Source organism: Thalia democratica, chromosome 9, assembly GCF_965202585.1.
Source record: "Thalia democratica chromosome 9, ktThaDemo2.hap1.1, whole genome shotgun sequence".
NCBI lineage: Eukaryota > Metazoa > Chordata > Thaliacea > Salpida > Salpidae > Thalia > Thalia democratica.
The window spans coordinates 7375173-7401051 of NC_139173.1; the positions used below are offsets into that span (position 1 = coordinate 7375173).

Consider the following 25879-nt stretch of genomic DNA (forward strand, 5'->3'; position numbering starts at 1 on the left):
TTGTAGTAGTTCTTAATTTATCGGCAATAAATTTATTAAATATTATAAAATATATAAAGTAAAAGTATAAGTTTAAAAATTTACTAAGACAGTAATGAAGTAGATTAAACTTATCTTTATTGAGCACTTTAGTAGTTTTTTATCTGCATTATAAATATTTCGTTTAAAAAGAGTAAATGTGAAATATAAGACGAGTTATAAGGATTTAAAAACGTTAGTTAGGAGTTATTGCAAGAAAAAATATCATGGTTATCTTCAGTAACTACAAACTGAAAAGAAATTGTTTCGGCAAATTATAAAATAGCAAAAGTAGTTTATCAAAAGGAGATACCGTTTAAAATTAAAAACTTTTTGTATGAATTTGTATTAGCAGTAGTAAAAGATTTTGTTTATTTCTTCAATGACAACAAGAAGTCATGTTTAGGAAATGTCTGAAGATTATACAGCCGCATAAATTAAATTAAGACTTTAATCAATCTGTTGAGATAGAACACTGATATAACAAATACTGATCATCTGAGAATTTTTCTTAGAGCTGTTTTTACTAACGTGTTAGAAGAATCTATAGGTTTAGTTCCATGCAAAGCATAGCAAGAGGTAAATAAATTTAAAAAACAAAAATTTAATACACCAGTTCCGAAGGTGCAATAAACGATTTTTGAAAGTGCGACTTTTTGCTTCTATATTTAGTATAAAATTATATTAAAGATAACAAAACTGCCTTTAGTAATATAGCAATATTTAAAAAAATACTGTTAAGCTTCTTAAAATGTGTTTTTCAATAAAATATATTTATATGGTAGATTTTTTGTGTCAAATTGAAGTTTCATTACTTCAAATTGAAATTATTTTTTAAATTTAAAGTTTTTACAAAATTTCTTAAATTCAAGGTTTTCCAGATATTTTAAGCATAAACTGTAAAGTTCCAAGCTTTTCCGGCAGCATTGATTGTTCACACTTGTATACAGTTAATATAGATAATATATCAAATTATATCAGCTGGAAGACTTAAAATTTAACGTATATTACAATTCAAACCAACACTGCGAATTGAACAAAACATACATAATAAGTTTAATTTGCCACTCTTTAAAGCAAAAAAAAGCCAGCCTAAGTGACCAAAAACTAGCCTGATATTTTAGAATACAAAAAGCATTGCAAGCTAAACGCATAAAAAATAACTAAATTGGCCAGAGATTTGAAGCCTTTAAGTATTCATTTTTTATTTGTTTGTCAACTTTTAATTTTTTATTTGCTTGAATTTGAACTATTTTGATTAACAATGTACAAACTTAATAAATTTACCATCCCTAAATCTAGGTTGTATTAAATATGTAATTCCGAGAAACAGCAATTAAGTTTATTATTATGTATCGAATAAAAATTTACTTTTTTGCCAAAAAAACATTGTTTGAAAAATGAAAATATAAACCTAACAAAAAACACTTTAATTTATGTCATATGTATACATTGTTTCAAATGTGTCTGTACACACTTAGATATTACATGTAGAACAATAACAATAGAAAATTTTTTGCATAAACTACACGTAATCTAACATAAGTGCTAAATAAAAAGTAGTAACTAGTATCAGTGTCTTTGAACATTGGTGTAACTAGGAATTAATTTAAAGTACAAAAACCTTCTAAAAGATCAAAATTTGTCAAAACCAAAATAAAATAAACCTTATTTCTTATTATTATGTTATTTTAATTTTTTTTCATACCAAAATATTATATTTAGTAATACAAGATCTATAATAGAAACTTAGGTATAAAAGTATGTTAAACAAAATATCTAAACTGTAAAGAAGCGACATTTTAGTCAATTACTGTGCATTATTTTTGTATAAAATGGAAAACATTTACATTTAGTTTATTTTTTAAATAGGTATTATATAACTAACTTACTAAATACAAGCTGTTGTAAGAAGAAAATTATTATGAAACTGAGAAAAAATACTTGATGAATTCTAATCTGTTTTTTTCAGATTTTTATGCTAAAGCAGTAAAGTATTTTAATTATTTTAAAATTGTTTTACTATACAGGTTCTCAAAACGAAACTAATCAAATTAAACCAAATTACCTAAAAAATATCTAACTTAAAATAAATTTTTGCTCAGCGGGCCACAATTACATGCTTGCGGGCCGCAAATTTTTTTTCTGCTGGCCGAATTCCATTCAAAACTAAAACGTGCACGCGGGCCGCAGTTCGCCGAACCCTGGTTTATATAAATAAAAAAAAAAGTATCTTTATTAGTTTAACTCAGTATACTTTGTTGAATTAGCCTTGTTAAACTGGAGTACTAGAAAAAACTTACAAATAAAATAATTTTGTTTTAGAATCAGTGAATGAAATATAATAAAGCATTATCTTTTCTACAACACTACACTATTTATGATTATTTTTCTATTAATTCGATTGTTTCTGCTTGACTAAATGTAAAAACTCCTTTTTAAAATACTAATCTAAAGTTTCAGTATTTGAATGAAAACGATACGTGAAAAGAATATGTGTTAAACAAACGTTGTCGAAAATCTGTGGTATTAACTGTTTATTTTAAGTCTAAAATGTACTAGTGTTCGCTTATTAGGCATTGTTCTTGGAAAAAAAAATCTATTCAAGGCTGAAGCTCAGTAAAAAATAATTAGAAATCAATTCAACTTTAAGAATGTTTCAGACTGCACTATTTTGAATAAATGTTTGTTTTTTACACGTTGCTGACATTTTAGCTCAAACTGTTTCTTGACAGAGCTGTGAGTAACTTGAAAGTTAAAAAAGGAAATGGTGAAAAAGCATATCCGGTAAAAGCGACTACACTTATGCATGTTTTATGGCGCTTATTTTAATCTTGTGTTGAGTTAAACTTTTTTGTTTTAGTTTTTTAACCAACCAATTTTATTTAACTATAGAGTTTAGAACAAATAAATAGGACACAGTAATCTATCCACTAATAGGAGATTGATAATTAATAACTTATTATTTTTTAGAAAAAAACAATTACTCAGTTTCACCGCAGAGCGGATTTTCAAATTGTAAATCTGTAGTAAAATGATAATGGCAAAAATTACAAATAACTAAAAATTGGTTTAAGTTAAGCTTTTTTAATTAACAAAAACCTTATTTCAAACCAACTTTAAGTTATTTGTCATTTTTACCATTATTATTTTACTACAGATTTACAATTTAAAAATCCGCTCTGCGGTGAAACTGAGTAATTGTTTTTTCTCAAAAATAATAAATCATTAACTATTTTTGTTGCAACTAAAAAGCGTTAGAGTTTAAATTTCATAACCTCATCAACATACTTCGAACATTTTTACAGACACTTTTGATCTTTTTTTGCTAACAGCCTTGTATTTATACTGTGTGGGTTAAGTCTTGAACGAAAAGTGAAACTCGAAACAAGTACATAACCAACTTGTAGCAAAAATAAAAACAGTGTTAATAAGTAGTAACTAGTTTATTTTTAGTCATCGCTTAACTTTTTTTTCTTACACTTGTTTAATTCTAGATGGTTGTTAAGTCATACACCATAAAATATATTAAAAAAAATCTTTAATCAATACTATATATATACTGTTTTAAAACAACGGCGTAATGTTAACTAAAAATTCTTTAAATGTTTCAATTAAAAGAGAAAAGTTTAAAGCTTAAAACAAAAATATATTTCAAATGTTTAAAAATCGTTTAAAAATAAAAAAACTAAAATGTAGAAAGTTAAGAAACAAAGTTTTTATACTAATCAAGTCAAAGATGTTTTACTAAAGTAATAAACTTAATCTTACAATTTGCATTTTTTATAATTACAACTAATAGCAAATGCTTTAAAATAAAACTCATACTCAATCAAATTAAAAGTGATTTCTTTGTTTTTGAACTAAGTTATAAAATATGCTTGTAATTTAGTTCAAACAACTTTTTTTTAGTTATTGTAGATAACCACTGAAATAATTTTTTTAATTATTACAACATTTTTAAATACAAAAACATATCTTTTAAAACACTTTTATAGTACCCTCATGGTTGTGAATGTGATTATAGTTATCTAAAGAAGTATAAACACTTGTATTTAAATTAAGTAAGTTGTAAATTTTGTTTCAACATTTAAGAAAAACATTTATTTAACATTTTTAAACTTTAAGTCACATTGAAAAAAGTGTTTGTTAACATATTCTTATGTTCAATAAAACCGGTCATTTTGTTTAAAACTTTTGTTTGTTCTTCTTAATACTTCTTTTTTGCTTGGGTTTTGATTTTTCTTAGCTTCCTTTACACTGCTTTTTAATGATTTTAGTTTTTTTACATCTGTTTCTGAAGCCAGATCACTAAAAATTAATGTTTTGATAAAACTTTTGTGATCGTCCTTTTAATTTTTCTTTTCATTCTTGATAAAAACATTAAATTATGTCACAAAAGTGCATATGTATATTTTTTATATATAAAACTAAAATAAATATATAAATAAAAACTTTTAACAATTTTATCTGAAAAACCTTGAATATTTTAAACTAAAATTTATAATTAAATAGTCTTTTTTTTTTGATTTCTCTTTTGGTTCAAAATACACAAACATCTTTAAGCTGGTTATCAACTAAAATATAATTATTTTTCATAAACAAACTTGCTAATGGCGTAAGATATAACTTCATTTGAAATTTTTTCATAACAATAATCGTTCATCCACGAAGTTACTCTTAAAAATAGCTCGTCAACTTGCGACTCGACCTATGTGTTAAAAAAATGCTTATATATATAATAAAGCTTACGAGTTCAGTTACAAAATAAACTAAGAAGTTATATGACAATGAATTTTTGTTTGTGGGTATATTTTATACTCAAGTAGGACAATAATGTCATAAAATATTGATAAAAGAAGGAAACTTTCTACGTGCAAATTGTTTAAAAACAAAAAATTCAACTTCTAATAAAATAAAACCAACCTCGGCGAGAACGGCTTCCGTGGTGTACACGTGATCCTCCAACTTGACTTTCTCCTCAACAACTCCCCCCATCTCCTCGATCGCCTTCAGCTTCCTCTTCGATCCGCGCCCCTCCGCGCGCCGCATGCGATCCGTCCTCCCCGGCAGCAGCCTGGCGAACAAGCAGGAGCTGCCGAGACGCCCCGCTCCCCCCGCGAGAACTCGGAGGAGGACCCGGCACGTTTCTGTTACTTTCAGCTTCTTCTCCCTCCTCACCTTTTTCTTCTTCCTCAAGCGCAGCGACATCCTGAAGCATTCCGCCATCATCTCCGTCACCTTTCTCCTCGTCTTCCTTCTCTTCGAGCTCCAAACCACCTTCAGGACGATCTTGCCGACGAAGAAGAGCGCGGAGTAGTAGAGGAAGAGCGCGACGTTGGCTAGGAAGGAAAGTTTGGGTTTGGGGGATTTTTGTGCGCTTCTGGACAGCATTGCCGGCCAAGAGAGCGCGAATAAGTCGTTCATCGGTGAAGTGTGAAAAAGTCTGCTCATCAGGTAAGCTAACACGACTAAAATCAACATTATGAAAACTGAGCTGAAAATAACTCTTGTTTTTCTGAAGAGTTTTGTTATTTTTAAGTATTTTTCGTCAAGCGCTTGCAGGATGCACATCAAAGTTTTCAAGAGAAGCGCGCCAAACCAAGCTGCAAGGAAGCAACGTTCGACCTGATCGCTGCAAACCAAATCATCAAAAATCTCGAACACATCGTCTGATCGCAAGTTGTACGAAGTCAGTTCGAGCTTGACCGCGATTCGCTTCTTCAAGCAATTGCTCGCAACTACTGCGCACAAATGTGCCGCACCGAAAACCCACACCGACGCTTCTACGCAGCTTTCGTATTTGAAATGTTTGCTTTTCGATTTTGCCAAACTTTCGTTTGTTTTGCTCATTAGAGCGTACAAACTGTAACAGCAGAACCAAATTACGAATACCAGCTCGGAAAGAAGGAAATCTTTTTGTGAGTGCGAAACAGATATAACTTCGCTAACTGCGCTCTTTTTCATAAGTATGTTGCTTTTGAAGTAACTTTTATGATTCGTTTTTATCAAGAACTCAGTTTTAGGATCGAAGGTGATCAAATCGCTCATTATCAAGTCCGAATTCAAATTACTTTTTATAAACTCATTGTTCATCCACGGTTTATAAGTACGTCGCTGGTCCACTTCGTAATTCACACCGTCCACGTTTTTGATGTCACCAACCGGTTTGCAGTCACTCGCCTTCTTCAGCCCGACTTGCACCAACTTTTGACAGTTGTCTCGCTGTAGCGTTTTCGAAAGCAGGTGCTGGTGAACTGGCGCCACTAGCAAACTGCTGCCAGCTTCGTTTCGATCGTTCAACACTTTGTACTCGTCAAACTTTAAAGTTGTGGTGTTGCGCAGAAACGACTCGAACTCGAGTTTGGATCTCGCCCTCGTAGTGTCGCCGCCCCCGGAGTGCTTTTCACTCGTGAGGCAGATCAGCACAAGGAGCCACATTGACAAGATTTCTAACACTTTGTTGAACGATTTTATGGCTTTAGATCTTTTCCACTTTGAAACTTGGCATATGCGGTTGCTGCTTCGTTTCTTTTCAAATCTTCTTTGCGGTTTGTCTTGCTGCATGAGAGTGGTGAATCTTGAGCTTTTGCTGCTCGCAAAATTTTCCACACAGTCTTCTTTGATTCCATAATCTGCATGAATAGTACATCAAATATTTTTACTTTTAATTAGCGACCAAAAATTATTTGGAAAGTTGTTTTTCGTATTCTTTAATGGTTGATAAAGTATTTATTAAATAAGTTAAACACTTACCAGAAGAATTGTTTTTGTAAAAGTAGTCTCCGGTGTCGACGACTTCCACACTCGGCATCAATTCTCCTAACTCTTCTGATGACGTCATAGCGCTGAACAGCGCCACCGTCACTACAACCACGACGTCGACGACCGCGAACGTCATCAGCGAGGCGACGACGAAACTCTGCCACCACGAATTCATGACGTCATCCGTGACGTAACAAGGGCGGAAGAAGCACGCATACGTCACATGCGCGTATGACGTCATAATTATAACGATGTGGTAGGCTGTTGCGACGGGATTGAAAAAGCGCGGGAGAAACCTTCTCGGTTGGCTGTTGCTTGCATGTGGCGGCAGGTATGACGTAATAATCGGAATGTTGTGCATTTCTCCTAAGTTGTTATGTTCAACTTGAGACAATGAGTTTAACCAAACCAGATCGCTGTTTGAATTTTTTCAATTTTTTGTTTTAATTTGGTATTATAACTATGATACTTTCCAAAGCAATCTACAATTGAAAACTTGTATATTATTTAACTTTTTATGGTTTATTAACTAAACAAACATTTTTTTTTCTATTTTTTAAGATTTAAAATTTCTATCTTATAAAATGGTGTAGGGATTTCAAAACGTTTTGTTTTATTAAAAAATAAGCAACATTATGTGAAAATATCTGTTTTCATAAACTCAAACTATTTATTTCAGTAAACAACTAACCTGCCAGTTTCGGAAGCAATAACGTCACTTGGAAAGTACGAGTGGTCTTTTATGCGTGACGTTTCAGATGACATCATCAGAGACGGAATTGTCACGTCACAGTCAGAAGACATGACCGAGACAGCCGTGTCACCGTTTTCTGATGAAAATTATATATTATAAAAGAAGTGTTTAAAAATTAAGCTTGGTTATACGACAATGAAAGTACTTTTTTTTTTTAATTCAGTGACACATCTCAGTGACATGAAAGTCATAAAAGTAAAATTTAAGATGTCATTATTAAGAATCCGTATTAAGATAAAATGGAAAATAGTTGTTAAATAAAAGAACTCATATATTATTACAATATATATTTATAAAGTCATTGTTTAATACGCTGTAAAACTTATTTTACTCATATCTGAAAAAATATTAAATTTACATTATAAAAACTGAACAAAATATTTAATAAATTAGAATCAATCACACCTGGGTAGCTTCTGTAGTTTTCGTCACTGTACGCGTCATAATACGACGACAAATATTTGTCGTGCTCGCTGTGATCATCTGCTGACGAGTAGCGCATGACGTTGTCCACTTCCGCTATGACGTCATCGATGGGCGAGTTGGCGAGAAAGCCGAAACTTTTTTGCAAGTCGAAGTTGGCGAGCGTTTCCGTTTTTCTCAGTCCGCCTGTTTCGTAAAGAAAATCATTTCTAAGTAAAAAGTTAACAATCAAACAAATAATAGTGTTTTTATAAAATTATTCATAAAATTCAATATTAGTGCATGCATTTTAATTTTTTACTCTAAAACAAAAGAAAAAATAATAGACTTGTTAGTTGTTTATTTTATAAAACAACATAATAACATAAGCTATAAATAAAATCTAAATTAAGTATACTTAGGAGCTATATCTAAAACCTGAGAAGTGTACATATTTACACGTACTTCGAGAAAAATTTTTCATTGGTAATTCGTGCTTGAAATATTTGTCCTGATTATCAAAAAAGTACTCGCTATCATCGAAAGTCTGGGAATCAGTATTTTTTGTGCTTGTGTTGTCCTCAACTACAACGGAAATTCGGTCGTCTAGTTTAGTTAATCTTTGAAGAAAATTATTTTTTATTTCCTAAAAGTCTTGACTTAAATTTATAATAATTATATATTATTAGAGTTTGTTAAACGGCTCAAAATATTTGGTCCTAGGACTTGGTGCACAAAGAACCTTTCGGTTATCGAGTTTCTTTTAGTCTTTATTATTTTTTTTTATTAGATCTAAATAAAAGCTTTTGTTTTTCAATTGAAATTTTAGTATGATACATTTTAATTAAGTCTTTTAGATTTACTAGTTAAACTTAGCAGTAGCATCACAAGAGATATAGTTTTCTTAATAGCTTAATAAAAGTATAAAATTTTAACAATAAAAAATTACCTATAAACAAGATTGCCTGGTTGTACAATCAACCAAGATGCAAACGATATACAAATACACCACACTAATTCCTCTATTTTTGTCAAGTAGTAACCTTTGAAATAAAATATTAGCTGTTTTAAAAAAAATTGAAATATATTGAAAAACTTTTTCAGATATATTATACTAATACTTAAACTGAAACTAATTTTGTTTAGTCGCATTACTGTTTAAGTTTCTTTAATTTTCATAAAAACTGTTTTATTAAATCTATTTTAAAACAGTAAGTTTTTTAAAACTTTAGTAAAAATATGCATCATTATCAAAAGTTTCCCAAACTTGAATTTTAAGGTTATAAGAACTGTTCCGTCTACTCTATATTCAAATAATAAATTTACTTAAACAATTTGTTGACTAGAATTAACTATTATTCTGAAAAATTTTTGTTTAAACACGTCATAATTTAAAACAAACCTTCAAAATGAAAGAACTGAAAGTTGAAAATTTTCTTTGAACAGCTGAGCGCAAGGAGGGATGATAAGAGCGCAATGAAGTTGATCACTCTTTGAGATCTCTTCAAACTACCCCACTGAGGACAAGTGAATACCGACATCAAACTGTTGTTTCATTGTTATTTACATAGTTTTTGAGTGTTAGAATAACTTAAAAACTTTAAACAACACAACAAGTTTTGAAATAAAAATTTAGCAAATCATAAAACTTTACAAATATTAGTTTATTATATAAAGTATAATTACTGTAAACCAGGAATTCCCAAACTTTTTTTCAAACGGTCTCCTATAAAATAACTAAAAAAGCTACTGCCCAAACTTAAAAGAGTTCTTAAAAAACTACTAATGAAACGGCTAAGATCTTCTTTTTCCTTTTTTTTTGCTCTTCATCATCAATTCCAGAATATCTAGTGAGAGTTTCAAATCATGGCTTTGTGGTTTCCCCTTTTACAGCTTATTGTCTTCTAAATTTTCTAAAAGTTTTCTTTAACATCTGGTATAAATTTCAAAACTGCCATTAAAAACGCCTAAGACTTTTTTTTTTGCTATTCATCATCAAATCCAGAAAGTTTAGTTTTAAACTATGACCTCATGGCCCCCTGAGGCCCAAGGTGCAATTTGGGTGCAAAATATAAAAAACCGTGCTGTAAACAAACATTCCTCAGAAATTTTTTAAACTTACTTTAGATTTATTATATATATTATAAAAAAAAAGTAGTATCAAACTTGTGAAATTCTACGAGGTAGTTTCTCAATCTGTAAAGAAAAGAAGTCGAGAACTTGATGTTTCCATCTAAATTTTTCAGCTTTATTTTGTCACCCGCGCGGACTGTTTTAAACGCAGGAAAATAAAACATCTTTTGAGTATTGATGTCTCGAACTGTTACGTAATCAACAGCCCAATCTTTGACGTCATTCTTTTGATGCTTGTCACCATATTTCAATGTGACGTGGCTGAGGTTTCCGAGGGACTGGCTGAATGTTGCTACAAACGCTTCTGAAGAACCTAAACAATGAAAGTTTAGATGTGATAAAACGAGTGAAAATATATACAGGAACTAAAATCATTTTCGATATTTGAAATTTATTTATTATTTTTTTTTTTTTTTTAATTATACTTTGATTACCTAAAATCATTATAAGTTGTACATTTTAATTATTTTTTTCTTTATAACACTAACTTATCCCTACAGTATTAGGACTTAAAAAAAAATGTTTTTGAAAACTTGTTAATGATCAAAATAAAATAACTTACTAACCTGTTGTGAAGTTTGTAGAACGAGGTTTAACATCCGAGTTAGAAGATGAAGTCAATTTTCGCTTCTTGTAAGAACCCTGTGATTCAGTGTGCATCTTCAGGTAGACATTTGTATCAGCATCACAGTTGCTTCCCGGCCAACAACTAGTTTGAATCACTATCTCATAAGTCTGAACAATTTTATTAAAAAGTCAAACAAGCAAATAATTTTGTTGTGTAATATTCAAAACTAGCTGTTTAAAACGTATTACTCGAACGAGTTTTACCACTTGTAAAACTTATGTACAAACAATCAATTTTGCTACAAATCTTATTATAAACTAACAAAATATTTGTAACTGAATACACTTTTCGTACTAAAGTTTTAGCTGTAATTTTGTACTAGAGAAAAGAGTTTTAACAACTTTACGTAACAAAAAAAAATTTTACGTTTGAATCAAGTTTGCTGAAATTGTAAATCATATTTGCTCACCTGTGTGTGGTAAAACTTGTTGTCGGGTAAAATTGCAGGCACGACTGCTTCCAGCACCTTGCTCGAACCGAGCCAATCAGAAAAGAAGTTGCCGTTTTTACTCGAAGCCGATTGGTTGATGTTTTTCGAGAGATGCTGAGACATCATTAGCAGTGAAACGTTGATAAAAGTGATTAAGGCAACAATCTGTTAAATTTTTTATGTAAATTCTTAAACTCTTTGGTCTAGCAGTTAAAAATTTCAATGTTGTTGTTGTGACAAACCATAATAAATTAATTGTTTATTAAACAACAAAAAAACGCTCAAAACGTTTGGTTATCTAGTCATACACCACAATTACAGTTTAATGTCTTGTCCAAGACGAGACTTAGATTTAAAAAGTTTTTTTCTGTTTTATGTAAAAAAAGAACTGTTATTGTTCATATACAAACCACAAAAAAGTCGTAACAATATTTGAAGCTTTCGAACTATTGTGACCACAAAACTTACAGTTAAAAACTTGTAGTTTGTTTCATAGTAGTAGAGTTTTTGTCTTGAAGTTGAAAAGGACAGCTTCTTGAAGGAACTCGTAAAAGTAGACAGATGATTGGTCAAACAAACTGTCTGCTCTACTGTTGAATCAACTGACACCTGAAAAATAATAGACAACAATTGATACAATATAGATTTCTGAAACAAAAGTTTTACTTTATATCAACTTTATTCAAAACGGCCATTTTATTTCTATTAAATTATTCTATTTGTATTTACTTTAACAGTTTATTACTAACAAAACAATGTTTCACTCATATGTATGTATGAGATATAGATAAAAATCTCCTTAAAAACATTTAAGTCGAGAACTTTAAATTGTTTGATATAAAACAAGTTACAACATTAAATTATTCCATCTTAACTAAACTATAAAAGCATAGAAATTAACATTTATGCATTCACATACTTTTACTCCGTTCGTGCTCCATATTCTACTATCTTCAACCCAATAGTAGCAATCCGACACCCAAACATTCACCATAAGTTCAATCTTCTTGGTTGACACAACACCACCTTCGCCTTCTTTGTGCATCTTCCACACAACGACATAGTACTCCGAACTCGGTTGAAAAGAACGCGATTGAAGCAAAAGCTTGACCACACGGTTCGAATCTGATGCATGTTAGGTTTAAGTTGTGCTAGCTCAAAAAACTTTGTTATAAACAAAAATTAATGAACTGATAACTTGATAATTAAGAAGGGTTATACACTATTAATTTTCTAAATGATGTCCATCTTTTAAGACTATGGTTGTAGCTCTTTCTCTGAAGTTATCGACTGAAGCAGGCAGCATTTTCAGAGGCTTTTAGCCAATCTTCTCACAGGAGATGTTTGACAAGCATCAAGACTCGGATAAATTACAGAAGAGACCTCCTCTTTTAGCATAGATCACAAAATTATTTAGATTCGAAACTGGCAAAACAAGAGGCTACATCTTCTTAGTCATAATCTACAAATATGACATTTTAACCAGTCCTGAGCTCTTGTTGAGGTTTTGGTTAGTGCTTCATCTTGTTTTTTTTTTTTTCATTCCTTTAAAAACTCTAATCAAAATAATATTAACCTAGAGATCTGTGTTGGTTTTAATCACATGCTGAACAACAACAAAAAGTGACTTAAAAGACTAAAATGCTAAAACGCCATAAGTGAAAATTGCATCTGTAAGAGGTGGACTCTTCTCGGAGCACATCAGAGAGACGGTTTGTTCATTTCTATTGATAACAGAAGCATTTAAGAATAACAAATTTAAGAATTTTTTGTGGGAAAAATACGATATATCGCTTTGCTGTGCTAGTATTTAAACTGGTAAGGAAACTCTTTACTCTGTGACTGTCCTTATTTGTTGCTTTTGGACTAAATCTGTAGGTATCATTTTATTTATATTTTGTAGTAGGAAAAGTTAGAAAAAATTATTGCCTCTATGTTACTCTTTTGAAAAAGTGTAAACAAAGCTATTATAATTAAATATAAAATCACTAATACAAATAAAAAAAAATAAATGCTACTTTAATTTGAAGAAAAAGATAAAAAAGGAATCTAAGTTATCTTTAATTTGTTATCTTTTTATCTTAAATTAAATGATATTTATCATAAATAAACAAAAAACTCCGAGATCCTTTGATTCACCGAAATTATTTTTCAAATATTAATTCACACTAATAATTTAAAAACGATATTTTATAAATTACTAATTAATTTACTTTTAACTTTGTATAAGACCGAAATCCTTTAAATAATTTATTACTTAATCTAAACTTTCTTTTAATTTTACAGTAGCAACTAAAACTCGAACACCGATTTTCAGATTTAAAATATATTCAAAGTAACTGAACTTATTGAAATTATTGTTCAAAAATAGTATATATTTTAAGCTTCGAAATTGAAATATTTTGGACTTCTTATGTTTGTTATTAGTGATAAACAACAAAATTACTAATTTAACAACTTAAATATAATTCAAAAACTATTAATGAGAATTTTAACTCAAAAAAATATATGTCAGCAAAAAAAATAAAATAACCTAAATTTTGTTCCAATTATTAATTGTGATTTAGAAGATAAAAACTATATATTAGTATAGTAATTTTCTAATGAAATTATTACACATTAGACAAAAAAAAGTAACTATTGTAAGAAAGATAAAAGTTTAAGATCAGAAATCTAAAGTTAAATTCATCAAAATCATTATTGAAATTTAATTCATAGAAAGTATCAACCTTTTCTTTTAGACCTTGAATACCTTTTTGATATAACACCATAAGACAAGAAATTCTTGTGAGAATTTTTGTTTTCAGGTGAAAAACTCATTACGTCATCCATGCTCAGTTTTCTTTGTGTGAGTCCGACTATTGTGTCATAAAGTCTGTAACAAAACAGTTTTAATAATAAAATCAATTGTTTAAATGAAATATAACTGTATAAAAAATTGCAGCAAACAAAAAACGTGTCATAAAGTCTGTAACAAAACAGTTTTATTAATGTTTTTTTTTTATTCAATATGTCTGTATGAAAAATTTTAGCAAACAAAAAACGTGGCTTGGTTAGTTTTTTTTTGCTTTTTAGAAATTAAAGCTAACATACATTAGATCAAATATACTTTTAGTATACTAACCAATTAAACTAACGGTAATTTTATTTTATATTTTAGCATAGTGTTAGTAATTAAACCTGTATTATCTAAATGCATTTATTACCACCCATTACTTTTCATTAAACTAAAAGTTACTCTATAACTATCTCATTTAAAAAATTAATAAACAACGATATTATAAGTGAAAAATTAAAGCTATTTTATAATAGTTGTAAACATAAGTATGAGTCTTATTTTAAGCAGAAATATAAAAAGCATATAGATTACTTTAAAAAAAAATGTAAGTTTTATAAAAAAAATACCTGTGAGAATTTTCCTCTGCTTCAACAGAAATGAGAATACTATTTCTATTTGAAAGTCCACTATTGTTTATTTTATGAAATACAACCTCTGTGCCATAAAAAAATGTATTTGTTGCGTATGATGTGCTCTAAAAAATATCAATACATTTTATTATTTCTTGACGTTTAACTACTATTTTTCATGTAACACGGACATGACAAACATTTTACTTTTTAATAAACTTATTGCATGATTAAGTTTACTTTTACAAACTTTTTTGTATTAGAAATAAATGAAAAACTTTTAACCAGTAGAATTTTTAAATCTTGACTTATTTAGCTTTAACTAGAATACCTTTTCTAAAATTCAATAGTTTACACAACTTAATTACTTGCAATGCGTATTTATATAGATAAAATTTTTACTGATAAACACATTAAAGTTGTCTAAAAATTTATTTACAAGTAGAGTTTATATAGTTAGTTTCATTATTTAAATCTAAGAAAAAATACCGTATAGTATTACACATAAGAATTTATGTTCAAAAGAGTATGGAATATGATTCTATCTAAAGATGTTAGTTAAACAAACTCAAAAGAAAAACTTTTACATGATGATAATTAATATTCACACAGTATTATAGATACCTGTTGTCTTGGGGGTAACAGAATTTTCATATTTTTCTCATAATTTTGTATTTTTAAATCTTGCTTGTCAAATGATAACCAAACAGACAGCACATCTTTGCTTAGCTAAAAATTATAAAACGGTTGAAACTTATAGCGATATCAAAAAAAAATTAGGTATATTCAGTCTTTTATAAAACATAAGTTTATAATTTTGACAATAATTTTTCTATAATGAGGAAAAATAAAAGTTTGTACCTTTACGTCTGAAAACAGATCATTATTGACTGAAAAATCAAATTTTTGGAGAGCTAAAGTTTGTTGAAGGCTTTTATAAGGAAAGTTTTGTTTCTCAGGAAACTTTATTCCAACTTCAACTGTAAAATTATTTAATGTTTTGTTTACTTCAAGTTACAAATTTGTGTATTAGTAGTTCAAGTTCAAAAAAAGACTTCAAATCAAAATAGTTTGACTAAACGCATAAAGAAGAGCTTAATTTTACTAACTAGTTTAATTTTGTATTCATAAAAAGTGTTTTTAGTCTTAATTTATTAGTTACATTTATAAAACAGTTGATACACAACTTAACTTAAAATACTTGAACATTTTATTTAATTAAAAAACAACTATTTTTAAAAAATAAACAGTTAAAATGTTTTTCCTATTTATACTTTATGTTGAAATGCTGTTATATTTTAAGTAATAAAAGTTCATGATTTCACGTCTTTACATCTTAAACAGAAATTTTAATTTTAAAAATATTCTGACATTTTAATGCAAGTAGAATATCTTAAGTTTAAAATATAAAATATAACAATCCCCAAAAACTTTAGATATTTTTAACATAAACTTATATTGTAACTACTTAAACAAGACATATACAAAGTCAGTAAAACTCACTCTATTACTAAAGATTAACACTTCACTTAATGATTACAACTTTAAAAACTAATATCTAAGAAAAATAAAGAACTCTATTAATGCAGTGATAAAATAACAAACCTGTTTTATTTTCGTACGTCATTTTGTCTATAACCAGAATTTTAGACTGTGATTGAGAAAACACAACATGATTTCCATTTTTTAAATAAACAGATTCGAATTCTAAAGTCGAATGTTTTGAAGCTGTTAAAAGTGACAATGTATTATAAATACGATACAACAAACTTTATATAAGTACAAATTAAACTATTTTTCTTAATTTGAACATTATGAATAGTTTGTTAAATGACAAAAAAGAGCGCTCAAAATATTTGGTCCTAGGACCTGGTGAACGAAGAACTTTACGGTTATCTAGTCGCATACATTTTGATACCTTTTAACGTCTAGCCCAGGACATTGATAGTTTTTTTAAATGAGTAAAACTAAACAAACTGTTTAAACTTGAAACATTCATCACTGACAAACTTAATGAATATAAAATAAATCTTAGTAGCAAACAATTTTACCTGCAATGCCTCTTCTGAAAAGTAGCAACAAGTTAGACAGTTTTTGTTTGATACTAAAAGTTTTGTTTCTAACATCTGATATCGTCGAGTAAATCTCAAATGCAGTAGCAAAAGTATCATCAATTTTTTCTTTGATTTTCAACTCGGTTGCTGTGTGTTTAATTTAGTAACTTTTTAAAACATTTATAACCTCTTTACTTAATTTTTGTTATCTATTAAGTAAATACTAAGTAATCTTTTCATAGTTAAACTTTGTTTAAAAATTTTTTTCTTTAAAAACTAAAACTTGTCATACTATAGATAAATTTAAAAGAACGTAGTTTCTATTACCTATACCTAACGATTTTGAAAACCCATCTGGTTTGTTTTCTTTTTTCGCAATTTGAGACAGAGAGCCGGTAGCACAGTTTAACAACTCATAACTCGGGTACGTCATGTCATACAAACTGATCATTTTCATCAGCTCGTGGCAGCAATTTATTTTCTCCCAATTTGTTCTCAGTGATTTTTCTGTGATGCTTGCCAACCCAACAAGCAGGTTTGAGTATATTCTTTCAATTTTGCTTCTTTCATAACCGTCGAAATTTGAGCTTGAAATCTGAAGTTGGTGAAAATGTATACTTTAAGACGCTTAAGGTATTTTTTCATTACTCAATGTTAGTACCTGATTGAAGTAGTCTAAAGTCACGTGGGTGAAATGAATGACTGAATTGTAATCGTGTTCAGATACTGAATGCATCAGATCTCCCGAGTAAGTTGAAGTTTCGTTGTAACTAATAAGAGTGTGGAATGATTTTTATTTCAAAAACTAAACAGCACAGCAGAAAAAAACAGCTTTGTATAAAAAAGTTGAACAAAAAAAAACCTTATTTAAAACTTACAATGGTAGCTTTAGTATACAAAGTAATTGAAATTCTTTTAAATTTAAACTTTATTTTTACTTTATAAGAGCACTAATTTAATTAAACAATAAAAACAACTTGATAACTTACAAATAGCTTATTTCCTTGTTTTGAACATGTACATGTTTGGTCATATTAACATAATAAGAGCAGACACTAGTCCTTATTTCATCAAAGTTATGTATTTCTATTTCAACGAACAAATCTGAGTTTAAAGGTTACTGTATTTTAGTTTCTTACAATCACTAAACTTCAGAAGTTTGTTTAAAAACAAAAAAAAAATTATAATATAAGCTAAAAACAAGTCTTACTTTAAAACAATAATTCTAGACTAAACTATTTATCCAGCTACATGTTCTAAAAAATTTAAAAAGTTACCAACTGTAAGTAATTATACAAAATTACAAGTCCCTTAGATACTTCAAACTTTTGCTTACATTCCAATGTATATATAATACAGCCTCAATTTAGACTTTTGATAAATTCTCGAATATAGACAGCACTTCAAAAGATATCCAATGAAAATTATATCAGATACTTTTAAAATGTTTGAATTTATCAAAAAAAATGATAAAAAATTTAAAGTAAACTAAGTGTAAACAGTTTTTTTGATGTATAACTTTTAAACTTGTCCCCTACTTTTAAGATCAAAGTATAATCATTTAAAAAAAACTTGTAGCAAGGTTCAATTTAACAACGCTATTTTCTTATTGTTATCATGACTTTAAAAACTTACTTTTATTGAAAAAGTTTGTCGGAAGAATAAAGTCGTATTCGTTCATGGTGCCGTAATATATTGGATGCTTTTCAGTCTCATTACCGTAGTGGTAACTTATTTCGTAAAATAAGACATCATCCTAAGAGAAATTAATTTATAATTTTTAGTAAATCAAATTATTCGAATTTAAAAAATACTTGAGGTAATAAAAACTTTTTTTTTTTTTTTTGAGAAGTTTGCAGATTTGCTATGACAAATATCAACCAATAAAGCAAAAAGGTTTGAAATGATAATTTCATGCACTTATTTGTACCTCCTTCTTGGAACCTGCAACTTTCCAGTCTCTGCAAAACACTCTGTACATGTTCTGTTCGTCGTACAAACTCAACACCGCGCACCTCCCGTCCACTGGACCGTGACCGAAATGAACCAATCGGCTCGCTTTCACTGGCGGTTGATCTTTTTATGAAGTTTTATTGTTGGTATGCCATGTAAATATATACTCTTATGTTTACAAACTGTCTTAACTTTTCGAACATATAAATTTATCTAACTATATATAGTTTAATTTTTAAATATATACACAGTGTTAAGCAAGTAGCTAAATAACGAATTTAGCGTCGGTATAAACAAATAACTATTATACATTAAAAAACAACTTAAGTTTGTTTTTAAAACTTCAGTCTTTAACTTATTGTTAGCTTAAACAGTATTAGTAAAAAGCTGATTTAATCATAAAATTTTAATTTTGAAGTTGTTCCTCTGACCAAAAGTATTTATTTAGCTTACACAAAGCATATCTAAAAATGTATGTTTGTACTACGCGTAGCGTAAAGCTTTTAAAAAGTTTTATACTAATTTATAAAACAATAACTTTTTTCAACTTTTTGCAAATAAAAACATAAAAAGAACTTTTTAATATGTATTCTGACTGGATGGAGTACGATCGTCCTTCCTCGAAGTTTTGAGAATCAAAAACAACGAGATCTTCATTCCTTATGATGATTAGCTCGTCATTTGGAAGTGTGACGTAGTCCGTCTGAATAATACGATATGTATCAAATTTACATTAATCATAATCTAAAAAATGACAAAAAATTTAAAGTTGGAAAAATAAAAAAACTTATTTTATTTTTGAGTATGACTTTAAGTTATTATCTACAACTGAAATCAATAGAATACATAAATACTTGTGTTTCAACTTGAGTGAAAAGGTCCGATTCATAAACATCATCATTGAATAGAAAATCTCCTTCTTCTAAATATTCGGGAAACTCTTCAACAACTGTTTTTAAATTGTAAATAATCAAATTCATCATTTCTTTTTAAATATTTGTTTTATAATTTCTCACAACTGGCAGGTATAAAATTTAACTTTAAATTTTTAAATAAAAAAGCATAACAAAATATGTATTTGCACAGTTTAATACTGCTTAAAAACAAAATTAACCTCACTAATGTTTTGAGCTTAATGCACTAAAATACACTCATAAACTTTTGAATATTTTTCAATATAAACTTTTAACAATATTTCAACATCAATCTAACATAGCACAAGTTAAATCATTGTAGAAATATACAAACCAGGTCCGGTCCTGAATGCTTGGTCGAAACTGAAGCGTGTTGATTCGTCGCCGTTTTCAAGAATATTGTTCCATATAGCACTTTCATCTAAATATAAATATGAAACGGTTTAAACATAATTGAAAATAAAAACTATTATAAGATTGTTAACATTTGAACACGAGATGCCAAAAAAGGGTTCTCGGTATGAAAATATTGCTAATGTCTTAAAAAAATTTTAACTAAAAAGCATAATAAAACGAACAGAAAAGCAAATTTTAGCCAGTTTTCATATCTTGAAAATTTCTTTAAATAAGTAATGTTGTTTCACAATACTTACACAAAAAATTAGATTAAACTATTTATAAATGAGTGCGAACTAAGTTTTCTATTCATTTCAATACTGAAGTATTAAGTTTAAATACTGTTATGTACTAAAATTACCTAAATTAATAAATTGCTGAACATCTTTATGTACTATAGTTTTAAAATTTTTAGTACCACTTTAATTAAGCCAAATTTATTAATTACAAACATCTTACCTAGTAACCTTACCTAAAGTTAAACTTTAATAAAGCTTCTATTAATTATAAGCAATTAGTAAATTAAACTAACTAGCATCAGGTAGTTCATCCCAGTTGTTTAGAATTTCAATTTTTCTTATTCCGCTTTGATAATTGCCAGAATCTCCAACAGAGTTCAAAAAGTTTTCGTAACTTGTTGAAGTTTCAGTTGCATTTTCATTCAGTAGAACTGATTAAAAAAATATTTTGATTTGTAAGTGCTGTATAAATGTTATATCAAAAACGCAGCACAATTAGTTTTATTTATGCTAACTAAATAAAGTGCCCTGATAAAGTTGTGTTCAATGAGTTCAAAATTTATTTTTTATTTTTGTAAACACAAACTAACGATTGATTTTACAAACCTGTTGTGTAGTTGTTCATCGACTGATTTAGTGCTTCAGTGTAGTTGTTCAAATACTTGTATGCTTGCAAGTAGTACAACTTTTCTTCTAAGTCAGAAACTAAAAAATCATACTTCTATGTTTTTATACTTGTTTTACGAAACAAAATAGGTTTAAACAGCGCAAATTAAACTACATTCAATTATTTTAAGATGTATAGTTGTAAGATAATTAAAGAATCAAGAAAAAAATAATTGATACTTAGTCTTTTACAATACTTTTACAAATCTACTTTGTAGATATATTTTTAGTAAAACTTAAATTGATAAAGAATACAAATAAATTTTAAAATTTTAAGAACTGTGCTATTTGAACATAACTAATAACTTCTATGATGTTTTGTATTTAACATTGTAATTTTTCTTTGAATTCAAACTACGTTTTTAGACGCAAAATTCAAATAAATAAAAACAACTTACATAATACTAATACATTAAATTTTTTTATAAGTTGTGTGTTTTTATATCACGCTTATTTGAAACATTACTTTTTAACAAGATAATAAAATTCTAAAATTTAGAAAGTGTCAAAAATTTTAAGACCAACCAGCAACTTTGGTGGCAAGCTTTTCAATATTTTCCACTGATTTCGGTGAACAATCATATTCCTCTGAAAAACAAGTTACAACATTATAAAAATGTAAAGTTAAAAGCAGTATAAATGTTTGAATATATACTGAATTGAAAACAAAATACTTGGCTCTAATATGTCTTCCTGGTTCATTCTTTCTTCCACTTTGCTTACTTTCCAGTTGATCGCCACAACTTCAGGCGTTTCTACAGGAGAAAACAGGTTGGAAGACAGGACGAGGTGGCGATCAGAACTCATCGAGTTTGAACATAGTGGACATTCAATGTGGACACTTTGAATGTTTATACGCATTTTGAAGTATTATTCAAAGCTTAAAACAAAAACAACTTGTTTTTAGACAATCAATTTAACAATTACTCAATACGTAGTATGTTTTAAAATCGCAAACAAGCAAAATGTAATTTTTTGAAATTAATTAATAAAATCTTGTATATTAACTTTAAAGCATGGTGAACGTGTTTGTCTACTGTCACTTCAAATTCGCTTCCAACTGACTTTTCTTCGTCATTTTCGTTGAACAACTTAACCTAAATTTTTTTTTTTCTAAATAAAATAAATAAAACTAAACAAACAAAAAACAATAAACAAATTGTGAAATAAAATCAAATTTACATAAACTAAAAAGGATAAAAAGTACTGTATGTTTGTTTTAATATCATACTTTTATCGAAAAGTATACTATTGACTATCAAAGGTATTTTTTACAGAAAGTATAGGAAGTATCAAAGTTGCATGAGTATAGTAAAAGGTTATGGGCTTAAGTTAGCGAATTTAATGTATGTACCTGTAAAAAATAAGTTTTGAGATAATTTTACACCGACCAAAAAAAGCTAACAGTTGCAAAATTTGCAACTCAAATATAATTAGAAATACTAGTATCTAAATCTTAACAATATTTGGTTACAATACTTTCACTAAAAATTACTGGTGAACAAACTTATAACATTACTTAGGTAGTATTTTTTTTCCTAAACGTAACTTAAACTGTGATTCGAAAAAAGAGAAAAATTTAATATTTTTAATAACTATTAAAACAAAAATTAAATAACAATGAAACTTAAACATAATGATGCGCTCTCACACAAGCAACAAACCTTGAAAACTTGCAAAACATAAAATTAGAAATGCTGATTTGAATGAGTAAAGAAAACAATTTAATTTTTATAATAAAAATTAAAACTCAAACACAATAATTATTTCTCACACAAGCAACGAACCTTAAAAAGAAAACTTCCGACCGCGTTGGTCAGCAGCTCGGCGGGAAACCTCAAGACTGGCGAGTCGGCCACGACATTGGCGGGAAACTTGCGGTGAATTGAAGCATACAATATATCTATAAAGTCATGGTAGTCGTCCTCGTAAAACTCGTCGTTGAAGCATGAAGTCAGCGGGGCCCCAATCGCGTAACATTCCCATAAAAACCTTCAAAAATAAACTATAACTATAGATAAATTCATGTGAATTAAATTTTCTAAACCACACTATAAAGTGATTATTTTCATTTTAACAGAAAGTTTTACAAATATAATTTTTATGAGATGCTCAAAACCAAAAGTCTGTACTCTTTTTTTTATACATAAAGTTCTAAAACAAACAAAAAAATCCAGTTTGTAAAGATAAAAGGAATTAATTATAAACAAGAAACTAAAGTGCTTAAAAAAATGTTAAACCTAGGTTTTACTAAGCCATCCGGGTCGTAGCTGCTCGAAGCGTCTATTATGACGTCATCAAAGCGAGAAACGACTGAAGTAGACCGAGGAGCGAATTGAGGGAAGAAAAGTGACTTGAGTACTTTCAGTTCTCGCTTGTGACGCAGAGAAGTTGCTATTGGAGAATTTTCCAACTTCACCTGAATGGGGTAACTTAACATTAAGAAAATTATAAGGTTAAATAAAAACTGACCAGTTTGGTTAAACTTAGACGAGGAGCAAAAAACTTTAAGCATTGAAATTGTTGAAAAATAGAAGCAAACTTATTTAACACCAACCAATAACTACTATTTTACAGCATATATATGCAACAACTCAAAAATTATAAAGTTGACTGGTAGTAACTTATATTAAATTCTGAACACGAAAGTTATCTTAGTATTCTTATTCAAAAAACTGACAGACATTAGCTTTTGAGAAATTTTCTAATATAACTGTTTTCATTTTTTTATTAATACCCGTTATATAAAACACACCTCGACGTCGAGACAGTAGTTTCCTGGTGTGAGGAACAGGGGAGGTATGACGACCACTCTGCCGTCCTGGTAAACACCCACATCGTCGTTGATCACAGCAGAGGGGTGGCTGAAATCAGCGTTGAGGCACGGGAACTTTTCTTTGTACGCTAAGTGGGGCATTCTGACGATCTTCCAGGAGTAACGGACGTCTGCGGCTTCGTTGCATTCGTAGTTCTTCAGCTTGGCCTCGATTCGAGTCTCTTGCGCTCTCAGGACCTTTTTTTAAATTTTTTATGATTTTTTTTATAATTTTAATAGTTAATCCCATTTATTTAAATGCAGTTTTCAACATTTTTTCAAGTTTATGTCTCTTTTAATATTCTACCTCTAGTTTTTTTTTGTTCTTCTTCTTCTTCTTCTTTAGTTCTTAGTAATTTAAAAAGAATATAAATGAATCTGAATAAACTTTAACGTATTCTATGAAACTTGATTCCAATCTAGCGGAATTAAAACTTTGGAGTTATTACAACAGACAAAAAACTTACGAACATTTAAAATTTATAAACAAACAACCATGAAAAGTGTGCTAAAACAAATATTCTAACAGTCAGATGTGAGTCAAACGACACTTCAACGTTTGGTATCTTGCAAATTTCGTCAACTACATATACATCTAACACGGCAGTTCCTTTGCTCACGGGGTTTGAAACTTCAACTTTGATTTCATAAAGTCTCAACCTTCGCATTTTGTACAACAATGTTTATCTTGTCAGTTTTTAAGACAAAAAAGTAAGTAACTTTAATCAAGTGTTTGAAACTTACAAAATTAACTTAAACTATTTATTGCCTCAGTTTTGTGACGAATAAGCTCTCTTTTTTTTAATTAAAACATTTTTAGATGCAAATAACCAAAGCATTTCTAATTTTTTTAAGTATTTGCAATCGGTTCAAATATAACTTACTCTTTGAAAACATGTGTGACTTTTGTTTTGTTCAAGTAAGTGACTCCGTCGTTAAATTTCCAGTTTTGAACGCTCAGTTCATTTCCAGTGACCAATTCAAGTTCAAACCTGTATTAAACATGCTTACAAAATATTATTGTTAAGCTTATAAATGTAAAATACTTATATCTTCTAATAAAACATAATATCAATATTAAAAGTAAAACTAGATGTAAACATATTTCGAAAAAAAAAACATCACAACCAAAAAGTTTTAAAAATCGTTTGTTTTAAAAATAAAAGAAACAAATTAAATTACCATAAGTTATTTTATTCAGTTACAAAAATATCTTACTCGACGGGCTGGTTTATTTTGACCACTTTGGGTCCGTTTATGTTTACTGAAGTAATTTTTTCGTAAACATCGACTTCTACATACTGAGAGGTGACTTTGCTAACTTCATTAACAACTACCACACTTAGCTTGTACCTTAAAAATAATATAAGATTGTCAAAATATATTAGATACTTTAAAAAGTTTTATTCAGTTTATACACATTTACAAAGTTAAATATACTGATTTAGTGTTTAGTTAAAAAAGAAAAGAAACATATTTGTCAGTAATAACAGTTATTTACAGTTCAGTTTTTTTTTGAATATAAACTATGTTTGAAGATATTTTTTTCAATAACACCATTTCCATTATTTTAAAGCGTTAAAAACATTTTGATTTCATTCCATCTGTTATACCTATATTAAAAGTATTCTGCTTATTTTAGAAACTAACTTTCCGGGAATGAAGAACATGTGATTGTAGGTCGGTCTGTAAGTATTCACATTTGTACTGGTGTTAGACATTTGCCAGGAAAAATGTTTTCCCAGTCCCTTCGGCTCAGTTTCAGCAACAAACTTGTATTTTTCAAATGTTTTTAAAGGTTGAACTGCCGCTATAAGTTTGACCTCTACAATATAAAAAAGTTTTTTAAATGTTGTATTGGAAATCAAGATTGAAAATCAAAAGTTTTTTTTGTTTTTCTCAATGTTTTCTATGATAACTCTTTTTCTTACTTTTAATTTCTTCTCGTACATTTATAATCAAAGTTATGTTCCTCTGGCCCACTGAGTTGTTTAAACTTGCTATGATGCGAACTTTTCCAGTTTCATTGAAAGTTTTAGTGATACTCAAAGCTGTTATTAATTATTAATTGTTTTTTTTTTTATATTAGTTTGATTATCAGTAAAATATTTAATAACTTTAAAGTTTTTTACAAAATTCTAAAGTATACTTATAAACGTTCTTTTAGTTCTAACTAACGTTATGCTTCCCAAATAAAGAAAAAAAAATTAAAACTAAATAAACAATACTTCAAACTTGTTTAAACTTTTAAATTAATCAAAACAGTTTTTTTTTAAATCTTATCTTTAAAAATAGTCTACAATA

General features: G+C 28.6%; 1 protein-coding gene across 3 annotated transcripts in view; it reads right to left on the reverse strand.

Moving 5' to 3' along the window:
* Positions 1-3567: 3567 nt before the first annotated feature.
* LOC145843766 (uncharacterized) overlaps positions 3568-25879 on the reverse strand; it is a 30154-nt gene continuing 7842 nt past the window's right edge. The window contains exons 13-53 of one of the 3 annotated variants that reach the window (XM_082950986.1): positions 25507-25626; positions 25226-25400; positions 24794-24928; positions 24460-24567; positions 24103-24235; positions 23516-23773; positions 23001-23179; positions 22548-22752; positions 21769-21857; positions 21435-21601; positions 21286-21348; positions 20701-20799; positions 20388-20525; positions 19794-19880; positions 19400-19494; positions 19122-19248; positions 18523-18668; positions 18228-18348; positions 17582-17696; positions 17254-17362; positions 16926-17187; positions 16590-16739; positions 16144-16266; positions 15400-15518; positions 15163-15267; positions 14536-14663; positions 13860-14005; positions 12050-12255; positions 11599-11739; positions 11110-11295; positions 10639-10807; positions 10106-10385; positions 9342-9484; positions 8889-8982; positions 8405-8559; positions 7943-8146; positions 7475-7613; positions 6775-7199; positions 4945-6653; positions 4626-4729; positions 3568-4329 (exon numbers count right to left, since the gene is read on the reverse strand). In XM_082950986.1, the coding sequence (XP_082807112.1) occupies positions 4185-4329; positions 4626-4729; positions 4945-6653; positions 6775-7199; positions 7475-7613; positions 7943-8146; positions 8405-8559; positions 8889-8982; positions 9342-9484; positions 10106-10385; positions 10639-10807; positions 11110-11295; positions 11599-11739; positions 12050-12255; positions 13860-14005; positions 14536-14663; positions 15163-15267; positions 15400-15518; positions 16144-16266; positions 16590-16739; positions 16926-17187; positions 17254-17362; positions 17582-17696; positions 18228-18348; positions 18523-18668; positions 19122-19248; positions 19400-19494; positions 19794-19880; positions 20388-20525; positions 20701-20799; positions 21286-21348; positions 21435-21601; positions 21769-21857; positions 22548-22752; positions 23001-23179; positions 23516-23773; positions 24103-24235; positions 24460-24567; positions 24794-24928; positions 25226-25400; positions 25507-25626 (7802 nt within the window). In that variant the 3' untranslated portion in view covers positions 3568-4184. Of the gene's footprint in view, positions 4389-4625; positions 4730-4944; positions 6654-6774; positions 7200-7474; positions 7614-7942; positions 8147-8404; positions 8560-8888; positions 8983-9341; positions 9485-10105; positions 10386-10638; positions 10808-11109; positions 11296-11598; positions 11740-12049; positions 12256-13859; positions 14006-14535; positions 14664-15162; positions 15268-15399; positions 15519-16143; positions 16267-16589; positions 16740-16919; positions 17188-17253; positions 17363-17581; positions 17697-18227; positions 18349-18522; positions 18669-19121; positions 19249-19399; positions 19495-19793; positions 19881-20387; positions 20526-20700; positions 20800-21285; positions 21349-21434; positions 21602-21768; positions 21858-22547; positions 22753-23000; positions 23180-23515; positions 23774-24102; positions 24236-24459; positions 24568-24793; positions 24929-25225; positions 25401-25506; positions 25627-25879 lie in introns of all 3 variants that reach the window. The other 2 variants (XM_082950985.1, XM_082950989.1) reach the window with 2 other exon arrangements.